Raw genomic sequence first — 12,286 nt, forward strand, 5'->3', positions numbered from 1 at the left:
TGCTTCCCAGCTCAGAGAACTCTCTGCTTGAAAGAAACTGTAGCTCTCAGAGACGTGCCTTTCCCCGTCCTGGCCACAGGAGAGTCCAGCTCCACCTGTTTCCCAGCTGGCTTTCATGCAGAGGCTCTTCCCTCCCCTCTGCACCCCCACTCTCCCACCCCCAGTGCCTGCCGAATCCAACCCCAGGACCCTCCAGAGCTAGGGCAGAAGCCTGGCCAACCCAGCCTTCTAACAACAGCTGCACAAACTGACTCCATGAGGGTATGCCTTTCTTGAGGGTATGCCTTATTTCTCTCTGTATACCCTAACCCAACACCTAGTAGGTGCTCAATTGAACGAAGTATGTATGTACTTTTAAAATATAATATACAAATAACATCTTGCTTTTAAAAGAACATTTAAAATTAGACTATTTCAAGATTAAAAACTTTTGAGCTTCAAAGGATACTATCAAGAAAATGGAAAGACAACCCACAGAATGGGAGAAAATATTTGCAAATCAAATATCTGATAAGGGTCTAGTATCCAGAATGTATAAAGAACACTTATAACTCAACAATAAAAAGACAAATAATCCAGTTATAAAATGGGTAAAGGATTTGAATAGACCCTTCTCCAAAGAAGATACACACATGGCCAATAAAGATGCTCATTATCATTAGACATCAGGAAAATGCACATCGAAACCACAGTGAGATACTACTTCACACCCCCTAGGATGGCTGTAATAAAAAAGGCAATAACTAGTGCTGGCAAAAATGTGGACAGATTGGAACTCATATATTGCTGGTCGGAATGTAAAATAGTGCAGCCACTTTGGCACACAGTTTGGCAGTTCCTTGATAAGTTAAACATAGGGTTATGTGTACAATTCCACTCCTAGATGTATACCCAAGAGAACTAGAAATATAAGTCCACTCAAAAACTTGTACATGGATGTTCATAGCAGCATTATTGATAATAGCAAAAGAGTAGAAACAACCCAAACGTCTATTAACTGATGAATGGATGAATAAAATGTGGTATATCTAGGCAGCGGAATATTTTCTGGCAATAAAAAGGGATGAAGTCCTGATACATGCTACAACATGATGGAAAATATGCCAAGTGAAATAAGTCAGATTCAAAGGGTCATATGCTGTATTGATATCTATTCATGTGAGATGTACAAAATATGCAAAGCCGCAGAAACAGAAAATAGATTAGTGACTGCATTCACTTCGTATTCCCCTTTCTCCCAGCCACTGGCAATCACTAATATACAGTATTTCTTTTTGGGGTGATGAAAATCGTTTTTTTTTTGTTGTTTTTTTTTGTTTGTTTGTTTTTTGAGACAGAGTCTCACTCTGCTGCCCAGGCTGGAGTGCAGTGGCACGATCTTGACTCACCACAAACTCCACCTCCCAGGTTCAAGTGATTCTCATGCCTCTGCCTCCCAAGTAGCTGGGATTATGGGTGTGCATCACCATGCCCGGCTAATTTTTGTATTTTTAGTAGAGATGAGGGTTTCACCATGTTGGCCAGGCTGGTCTCGAACTCCTGACCTCAGGTGATCCACTCGTCTTGGCCTCCCGAAGTGCTGGGATTATAGGCGTGAGCCACCGTGCCCGGCCAGAAAATCTTCTAAAATTAGGTAGTGGTGATGGTTGCACAATTGTGTGAATATACTAGAAAAAATTGAACTGTATACTTTAAATGGGTGTATTTTATGGTATATGAATTATATCTCATTAAAACCGTTATATTTTTTCAAATTTAACTTTTCAAAGAATGTTAACATTTAGTGTTTTGGCTGAAATCAAAATAAAAGATTAAAATATGTAGCCATAATCGTATCACCCAACAATTCAAACCAGTTTTTCTGTAATCCCTTCCAGTCCTTTTCCAATCACTTATGTGATTTTCACATACTTATAATTATGCTCAATTTTTACTCTATATTTCCAAAAGACTCTGTACATTTTGTGGTGTATTCATTTAACAAACATTTATTGAGTATTTCTATGTGCCAGGCACAGTGCCAAGTGTTGACACAAGGATGAATAAAACACTAGTCTTAGTGCCACACTCAGCTCTTTTATATATATGTTTTTTGTTTTGTTTTGTTTTTCTGAGATGGAGTCTCACTCTGCCACCCAGGCTGGAATGCAGTGGCACGATTTTGGCTCAGTACAACCTCTGCCTCCCGGGTTTAAGTGATTCTCCTGCCTCAGCCTCCTAAGTAGCTGGGATTACAGGCACTCACCACCACACCTGGCTATTTTTTTTTTTTTTTTTTTTTCTGAGGCGGAGTCTCACTCTGTCGCCCAGGCTGGAGTGCAGTGGTGCGATCTCGGCTCACTGGAAACTCCACCTCCCGGGTTCACGCCATTCTCCTGCCTCAGCCTCCCGAGTAGCTGGGACTACAGGCGCCTGACACCACACCCAGCTATTTTTTTGCATTTTTAGTAGAGATGGGGTTTCAGCCTGTTATCCAGGATGGTCTCGATCTTCTGACCTCGTGATCCACCCACCTCGGCCTCCCAAAGTGCTGGGGTTACAGGCGTGAGCCACCGTGCCCGGCCCACACCTGGCTAATTTTTGCATTTTTAGTAGAGACAGGGTTTCATCATGTTTGCCAGGCTGATCTCAAACTCCTGACCTCAAGTGATCCGCCTGCCTTGGCCTCCCAAGGTGTTGGGATTACAGGCGTGAGCCACCACACCCAGCCTCTTTTTAGAATTTATCTAGTAGGTTTTCTGGTTTTCACCAGAAACCACTTCCCAAAAAAAAAAAAAAAAAAAAAAAAAAAAGGTAGTCCTGTCCTCAGGAGAATCCTCATAGTACTATAAATCAGAAAGTATTATTTCCACTTTAACAGATAAGGAAATTGAGGCTCAAAGCGGTTAAGTGGAATGTCTGAGGAGGCCCATCTGGTTACTGACAGCTAGGACTGAGCCTAGTCCTCTGGCTTCCAGGCCTAGGATCTTTCTTTTTTTGAGACAAGGTCTTGCTATGTTGCCCAGGCTGGAGTACAGTGGTGTGATCACAGCTCACTGCAGCCTTGAACTCCTGGACTCAAGCAGCCCTCCTGCCTCTGACCTCCCAAAGTTCTGGGATTACAGGTTTGAGCCACCACGCCCAGCCTAGGATCTTTCTTAAAGTAAACCATGCTCCTGTTCTCCTCATGTTTTTATTGTTCTAAAGCAGTGTGGGTGTTTATTGTTTGTTTGTTTTTGCCTCTTGGCTTATTGATTCTCTACAGAAGCTTGTCCATGTAAAAAAGGTGGGAAGCCCCACCCTTGTCCTAGATGGATTTACCCAAGCTCCCATCACTGCAGCTATGATGGGGCCAATATTTAAACACAAGATTATATGGCTCTAAGTTCACTTAAGTTTGGTCTAAAAAACAGAAAGTATCTACACTAAAGGACATATGAAACAACAATAACAGTAATTATCTCTGGGTAGTGTGTGTGATTTTCCTTTTCTTCTCTATGCTTTATCTTTCTTTGCTGTAGTTAACAATGTGCTAATTTTGCAGAAGGAATCTACAGACACACACATAGGTGTGTGTGCGTGTGGTTGCACATGTATTTGGCACCAGCTAAAGGATTACACTCTAGGGACTCTCCATAGGATTTTCCGCTAAAGGCCTGTGTTCTGTGTGGTGCTGCCTAGGTCATCAAGAAGAAGCTGGTGGGATCCGTGAAGGCCTTGCAGAAGCAGTACGTGTCCCTGGACACGGTGGTCACTAGTGAAGACAGAGATGCCAACACCATGTGCAGCGCCCTGGAGGCCGTATTTATCCATGGCCTGCACGCCAAGCACATCCGAGCTGAGGCCGGAGGAAAAAGGAAGAAAAGTGCCCACCAGAAGCCTCTGCCCCAGCCTGTCTTCTGGCCCCTCCTGAAAGCTGTCACCCACAAGTGAGATTTAGCTGGAGAGGTTTTGCTTTGCGGAGGAGCAGCAGAGTATGGGACACTTGGCTTTTCCTCCCCAGCTGTTCAGGAAGCCAACAGAGGTGCCCTGTGTTCTAGCATAGAGAGAGGGTGAGGTAGTGGTTGAAAGTGTCTTCTAGAAAGGCTTATCTCTAGACCAAGCTTCCCAGCCAGTGTGCCAGCAGATCTTGAGACCCTCAGCACTCAGGCAAGAGCCTGTGGCTGCTTTGAGACTGGTCACAAAAAGCAGGTGAGACTAGCCACCTTTAGCAGGAACAGCCTTTTTTGCCACACTGGGGCAGAGTTACATAGTTATAACAGAGGTTGTGTGGCCTGCAAAGCCTGAAGAATTTACTATCTGGCCCTTTACAGAAGGGCTGACCCTGCCTTAGATTTGCTGACCCTGCCTTAGATTATTCAAACATCCGAATTGCAAATTTTTTTTTTTTTTTGGGACAGAGTTTCGCTCTGTCACCCAGGCTGGAGTGCAATGGCGCGATCTCGGTTCACTGGCACCTCTGCCTTCCAGGTTCAAGCAATTCTCCTGCCTCAGCCTCCTGAGTAACTGGGACAACAGGCGCGCACCATCACGCCCAGCTAATTTTTGTATTTTTAGTAGAGAGGGGTTTTGCTATGTTGGTCAGGCTGCTCTCAAACTCCTGACCTTGTGATCTGCCTACCTCCGCCTCCCAAAGTGCTGGGATTATAGGCATGAGCCACCGCGCCCAGCCATTAATGTTATCTCTTAAGGAGGTATGGGGTTATTTTTATTAAAGAGTGGAATCAGGAAAAGCATATGAATATTCACCCTGAGACACTTATCTCTTTGGCCCCTAACTGTCTGGGCTTTTGAGCAAGTAGCTGGCACTGTGCCTCTGAGGACTACTAAATGCCACCTTCAGCCCAAAAGAAGCCTTGTCAGTCTCTAATCTTCCTTTCCATGCAGATTGCCACTGTCTTGTCTCATGTTCTTCTTTCCTGGGTGACACTGGCTTTCTATTTGTCCCCCTTATCTCACTCTGTCTTTCCTTGAGTCCATCATCTGGTCAACATTTACTGAGCTGAAGCTCCCTGGAGCTTACTCACTGAGCCTAGTAGAGTGCGGTCTACATTCCCATGGAGGAGATAAACCTGCGCTAGGGACTGTGGTAGCTCAGAGGGGCATGTACATCAGACGGAGGCATTCTGGGACTGAGTTTGGTACACCTGGGGTCTGATCTCCTTATGCAGAACATCTACCCTGCAGTCTGCATGACTGTGGTCAAGTCACTTTTCTAAACAAAAATCTGTAGCCTACAGGCTCCCAGATGCTAGCCTGGAGACTGATTCACTAGGTTGGGGTCCCAGAACTTGTATCCTGCTCAAGTTCCCCAGGGGATTCTGGTGCACAGCTGGGTGTGGGGCCATTACCCCTTGTTGCCTTATTGATTTCATATTTAAGACCCTCTCTTTCCTGGCCTTGCAACCAAACCACCCACTTTTCCGCCACATGCTGTAATTGGAGCGCTCCCCAATCCTCTTACAGGGTTGTTGATTTCCTACCCTTTATGCCTTTTTTCATCAGTCCCTTGTGCCTGAGGGCAGGGACCATGTCTTTACCCTGCATCTTCATTGCTCCAAGGACTTTGCACTTAAGGAGCTCTGACAGCATGCCTTGGATGAGCAGATGTGTCAGGGGCCCCGTGGTAGTTGGAATGAACATGGAAATTATCTTTCACAATTCCAATCTCAAAAAATATATATATATAATGTATAAATATATATATATTTATATATATAATGTATAAATATATATATATTTATATATATTTATTATATATAAATATAAATATATATATATATTGCCTAGGCTGGAGTGCAGTGGTCCAATTTCTGCTCACTGTGACCTTTGCTTCCCAGGCTCAAGCTATCCTTCCACCTCAACCTCCCGAGTAGCTGGGTAGCTGGGACTACATGTGCAAGCCACCACATCTGGCTATGTTGTTGTTGTAAAGACAGAGTTTCGTCCTGTTGCCCAGGCTGGTCGCGAATTCCTGAGCTCAAGTGATCCACCTGCCTTGGCCTCCCAAAGTGCTGGGATTACAGGTGTGAGCCACCACATCTGGCCTAAAACATTATTACCCAATATTTTTTCATGCCTGTATCTATTTGCAGTAGTTACTCCTGGTTCCTGCTAACCAGTGGATAAAAGCACATCTCTGTGATTTGGGGTAGTTTCTTGAAACACGTCTGTTCTCCCTTCCCAGACACATCATCTCAGAGTTGGAGCACCTGACGTTTGTCAACACGGATGTGGGCCGCTGCCAGGCATGGCTGCGGCTGGCCCTGAACGATGGCCTGATGGAGTGCTACCTGAAGCTGCTGCTGCAGGAGCAGGCCCGCTTGCGTGAGTACTACCAGCCCACCGCCCTGCTCCGGGATGCTGAGGAGGGCGAGTTCCTCCTTAGCTTCCTGCAGGGCCTCACGTCCTTGTCCTTCGAACTCTCCTACAAGTCTGCCATCTTAAATGAGTGGACGCTCACCCCACTGGCCCTGTCTGGGCTTTGCCCGCTTTCTGAGCTGGACCCTCTCTCTACCTCTGGTGCAGAACTACAGCGGAAGGAATCTCTGGATTCCATTTCCCATTCTTCAGGCTCTGAAGACATCGAAGTCCATCACTCGGGCCATAAGATATGGAGGAATCAGAAGCTGACTGCCTCCTCCCTCAGCCTGGACACGGCCAGTTCATCCCAGCTGTCCTGCAGCCTAAACTCTGATAGCTGCTTACTCCAAGAGAATGGCTCCAAGAGTCCAGACCATTGCGAGGAGCCCATGTCCTATGACTCAGACCTGGGCACAGCAAATGCTGAGGACTCAGACCGGTCTCTGCAAGAGTGAGTACCCTGCCCCCACTCCTTCCCATCTTCTCTCTTCACTCCTTTCTTTCCTCTCCTCCTCCCTTTCTTCCCATAGCATGTGATTGTCTGTTACTGAACTCTATTAGTAATTAAAGAAAGCCAAGGGAGTCATCGACTTCTCCAGGGACTGGAGTAGCTGGGAACTGTAGCAGGCAATACAGGCATAGCGGAGAAAGTGGACTTAGAACAGCTTAGAGCTGGTTTGGGCTCCAGCTCTGCCCCGGTGACTTTTAGCAAGTTACTTGGCCGGGTGCAGTGGCTCATGCCTGAAATCCCAGCACTTGGGAGGCTGATACAGGAGGATTGCTTGAGCCCAGCAGTTCGAGGCCAGCCTGGGCAATGTAGCAAGATCCTGCCTCTAAATTAAAAATAAATAAATAAATAAAACAAAAACTGAAAACAAACAATAACAACAAAAAAACAAGATACTTAGTCTCTACAAGGCACAGTGTAAAATATTGTTGTCTTCATCTAGAAGGAAGGAAACTAATAGGTCAGAGTACATTTAAAACTTCCAACAAATAGATGAAACATAACGCATAAGAGTGTGACTTCACAGAATACCTCCTGGGGGACACAGGACCTGAGTGCTGCATGCAGGAGGTGGTGGACAGGTGGGGACAGACAGATGTGTGGAAGAGTATGTGGGGCAGATGAACTAGGCTGAAGAGAGAACTGGGCAGAGCCTTCTTCACACAGCCTTTTAAACATTTTTTTTGCAGCTGGGCACGGTGGCTCACGCCTGTAATCCCAGCACCTTGGGAGGCCAAGGCAGGTGGATCACAAGGTCAGGAGATTGAGACCATCCTGACTAACATGGTGAAACCCTGTCTCTACTAAAAATACAAAAAATTAGCTGGGCATGGTGGCGGGCGCCTGTAGTCCCAGCTACATGGGCGGCTGAGGCAGGAGAATGGCGTGAACCTGGGAGGTGGAGCTTGCAGTGAGCTGAGACCGCACCACTGCACTCCAGCCTGGGTGACAGAGTAAGACTCTGTCTCAAAAATAAATAAATAAATAAATAAACAAATAAAATAAAAAATTTGCATAGATAATCTTTTTATGGTTAAAAAAAATCTAAAACATATACAGTGAAAGCCTTTCCCATTCCTGTTCTCCCTCTACCCTGTTCTTTCCTCCCACCCCTAAAACCATAATAATCAATTTCCTGTATATTCTTCCAAATTTCTAAATGCATCTACAACAAATACCAGTATAAAGATTTTCAGCTGGGCACAGTGGCTCACGCCTGTAATCCCAGCACTTTGGGAGGCCGAGGCAGGCGGATCACAAAGTCAAGAGATCGAGACCTTTCTGGCTAACACGGTGAAACCTCATCTCTACTAAAAATACAAAAAATTAGCTGGGCGTGGTGGCGGGCGCCTGAGTAGTCCTAGCTACTCAGGAGGCTGAGGCAGGAGAATGGTGTGGACCCGGGAGGCAGAGCTTGCAGTGAGCCGAGATTGTGCCACTACACTCCAGCCTGGGTGACAGAGTGAGACTCTGTCCCAAAAAAAAAAAACAAGATTTTTAAAATTTCTTCCTTATTTATTACTTTCTCTCCTACAAAGGCAGTATATACACACTGTTCTATATCTTGTTTTGGAGAAGATCTTTTCATATCAGAGCTTCTTCATTCTTTTATTTTTATTTTTTATAGAGATGGGGGTCTCACTGTGTTGCCCAGGCTGGTCTTGAACTCCTGGGCTCAAGAGATCTTCCTGCCTCAGGCTCCCAAATTGCTGGGGATTACAGGCGTGAGCCACTGCGCCCAGCCTCATTCTTTTTTTTTCTATTGCATATTGTTCTAGTGTATGAATGTACCTTAGTTTACTTAATCAGCCCAGTATTTAATGGGTGCTGGGGCCTGTGTTTTCATAAATAACCTTGTGTATGTGGTCTTTTAGTTCTGCGTAGCTATCTCTGTTCCATAAACTCCCAGAAGCAAAATTGCCGAGCAAAACGATAGACTAATGTGGAATGTTCACAGATTATTGCCCATTTACACTCCACCAGGAATGTCCTTGTTTCTTAGCCTTGCCAACTGATGGTATTAGTGAACTTTTGGATATTTGCTCATCTGATAGGTGGAAAATGGGAACTTCTTATTAAAAGCCTCCTTCAGCTGGATCCATGTTGCATCAGCGGAAAAGAAGGTCCCACGTGTTTGGGACCGTCTTTCCACTCGCCCTGTGCCCTCGCCTTGGTTCAGGTCCCTCCAGGGTTCTCACCCAGCATGGAAAGAGCACCAGCATTGGGTGGTGTTACGGACTGGGCTTGGAGCAGACCTAGTTTCGAGTCCTGTTCCACCACTTACAAGCCCAGGAAGGTCAGGTACATTGCTTGTTAGTCAAATAATATAGGAGATTGTCTCGTAGGCCCAGAAATGGCTTCTGAGCACATTAGGTGGAGTTTTCAAATGTTAAATGGAGGAATTTAGATAGAATGCATTGGGGAGGAACAGTCTCTGCCTCCTGTGACCACTGGGACCATGGCATGACAGGCCTGCAGTGTGACCCGAGCACAGGGCATGACCTAGGTTCACTCACCTGTCTTAGCCCTTCCTGTGTGTCTGCCTCCTCTGCAGACCAGCCAGCCATCCCCTTGTCATATGTCTCGCCTTTATCTCATGTGTCTTGTGATGGAAAATTCCAGCTTAAGGTCACTGAATCAGTGACCATCCTCTCTGTGCAGGAAGTGTTGTCCCGGCTATTATGGGGAAACTGGAGGGGCAAGGGTCAGGATGTATAGACAAATGCCGGACGGTGGTGTGAGTAACTGGCAAATGTAAGACATACAGATGCACAAACACACAGCCAGCACCAGCATTCATAGAGCTGGGCCTTGAAGTTAGTCCTTGAGCATCCACAGAGACCAGCATTTCTTGAAGTGTATATTTCAAGGGTAAAATGTTCTCACCGACACTTAGAGTTCATCAAAGTTATTACGTTATTTAAATATTTGTAACTTTAAATTAGACATAAATTCCTTGTGCTTATCATTACACATATAAAATCAAAACATCCACAAATCAAACATAAAGAAAAGCATAAAAGACACAACATTCAAAATGAAATTTATTAATATAAAGCGGTTCTGTTTGGCAGAAACCAAATTGCAGTTGGCCTAGTGAATTGACTGTCCTAAATAGCTTCTTCCGTGTAGATTGGATCTGTATTATAATCATCACTGAGTGGCATAGGTATAGTCTGGAGGGTTTAAGTACTTAGATTTAAGTATTTAGAATGGTCCCTGGCACAGAGGCATCAATAGTGCTCAATCGATGGTATTGTTGTATTTTATTTTATTCAATATTTTATTTATTTTTTGAAACGGAGTCTTGCTCTGTACCCCAGGCTGGAGTGCAGTGGCATGATCTCGGCTCACTGCAACCTCTGCCTCCTGGGTTCAAGCGATTCTCCTGCCTCAGCCTCCTGAGTAGCTGGGATTATAGGGGCCTGCCACCACACCCAGCTAATTTTTGTACTTGTTGTAGAGAAAGGGTTTCACTGTGTTGGCCAGGTGAACCCCTGACCTCAGGTGATCCGCCTGGCTCAGCCTCTCAAAGTGCTGGGATTACAGGCATGAGCCACCACGCCCAGCCTGGGTAGACATGTTTTTAATTCTCTTAGTTACATACCTAGGGGTGGAATTGCTGGGTCATATGTAACTCTATGTTTAACTTCTTGAGGAACTACCAAATTGTTTTCTGCAGTAGTTGCGTCATTTTGCATCCCCACCACTAATATATACAAGCTTTAATTTCTCTACATCTTTGCCCACCCTTATTATTTTCTGTCTTTTTTATTACAGTCAACCCAGTGGGTATAAAGTGGTATTTCATTGTAGTTTTGATTTGCATTTCTCTGATGACTGATGATGTTGAGTGTCTTTTCATGTGCTTATCAAACATTTGGATATCTTCTTTGGAGAAATGTCTGTTCAGATCGTTTGCCCATTTAAACATTTAGTTATTTGTCTTTTTATTGTTGATTTGTAAGTGTTCTGTATATATTCTGGATAATAGGCCTTTCTGTATAATTTAAAAATATTTCCCCCCATTCTTTGAATTGTCTTTTTACTGTCTTGATAGTATCCTTTAAAACACAAACGTTTTGGCCAGGCACGGTGGCTCACTCCTGTAATCCCATCACTTTGTGAGGCCAAAGCAGGCGGATCACGAGGTCAGGAGATCGAGACCATCCTGGTTAATACGGTGAAACTCCATCTCTACTAAAAAAAAAAAATACAAAAAATTAGCTGGGCGTTGTGGCGGGCGTCTGAGTAGTCCTAGCTAATCGGGAGTCTGAGGCAGGAGAATGGCATGAACCCGGGAGGCGGAGCTTGCAGTGAGCCGAGATGGCACCACTGCACTCCAGCCTGGGCGACAGAGTGAGACTCAGTCTCAAAAAAAAAAAAAAAAACCACACAAACGTTTTTTATTTTTGTTTTTTGAAACAGAGTTTCACTTTGTTGCCCAGGCTGGAGTGCAGTGGTATGATCTCGGCTCACTGCAGCCTCCCCCTCCCAGGTTCAAGTGATTCTCCTGCCTTAGCCCCCCAAGTAGCTGGGATTACAGGTGCGCACCACCACGCCCAACTAATTTTTGTATTTTTATTAGAAACAGGGTTTCACTATGTTGGCCAGGCTGATCTCGAACTCCTGGCCTCAGGTGATCCACCCGCCTTGGCCTCCAAAGTGCTGGGATTACAATTTATTTTTTATTGCTTTCTTATGCTGTAGATCTCACATCTAAGAAACCATTGCCTAATCCAAAGACATGAAGTTTATACCTCTCTTTCCTTCTAAGAGTTTTACAGTTTTAGCTCTTACCTTTAGGTCTTTAATCCACTTTGAGTTAATTTTTGTATACAATGTGAGATAGCAGTCCAGCTTTTTTCTTTTGCATGTGATTATCCACTTATCTCAGCACAATTGTTGAAAAGACTATTCCCTCCCCATTAAAATGTGTTGGTGTCTATGTTGAAAAGCAGTTACTTTTTTTTTTTTTGAGATAGAGTCTCGCTCTTTCACACAGGCTGGATTGCAGTGGCACAATCTCAGCTCACTGCAACCTCCACCTCCCAGGTTCAAGCAATTCTCTGCCTCAGCCTCCCGAGTAGCTGGAATTACAGGCGCCTGCCACCAAGCCTGGCTAATTTTTGTATTTTTAGTAGAGACGGGGTTTTACCATCTTGGCCATGCTAGTCTTGAACTCCTGATCTTGTGGTTCTACCCACCTCAGCCTCCCAAAGTGCTGGGATTGCAGATGTGAGCCACCACACCCGGCCAAAATCAGTTACTTATACATGTATGGATTGGCCACCTATTCTTGACGATAATGTCTTGAAATGTTGTTTGGGGTTAAGATGGTGCAGAGCTCACTGGAAAGACAATCAGGTAAGCAACTTGAATTCTAAAATCCTCATTTCCATAAGCCCAAATTAAGCAGAGCTTCATGTATCTTCT

General features: G+C 44.8%; 1 protein-coding gene and 1 pseudogene across 1 annotated transcript in view; both read left to right on the top strand.

The window, feature by feature from the left end:
• Positions 1–12,286, top strand: part of LOC101135518 (pleckstrin homology domain-containing family M member 1-like) — an 82,302-nt gene that overhangs the window by 714 nt on the left and 69,302 nt on the right. The window contains 2 exon segments of the mRNA XM_055386822.2: positions 3,661–3,908; positions 6,167–6,793. Coding sequence (XP_055242797.2) covers positions 3,661–3,908; positions 6,167–6,793 — 875 coding nt within the window.
• Positions 2,714–2,760, top strand: LOC115934817 (uncharacterized; annotated as a pseudogene).

Source organism: Gorilla gorilla, chromosome 4, assembly GCF_029281585.2.
Source record: "Gorilla gorilla gorilla isolate KB3781 chromosome 4, NHGRI_mGorGor1-v2.1_pri, whole genome shotgun sequence".
Classification (NCBI taxonomy): domain Eukaryota; kingdom Metazoa; phylum Chordata; class Mammalia; order Primates; family Hominidae; genus Gorilla; species Gorilla gorilla.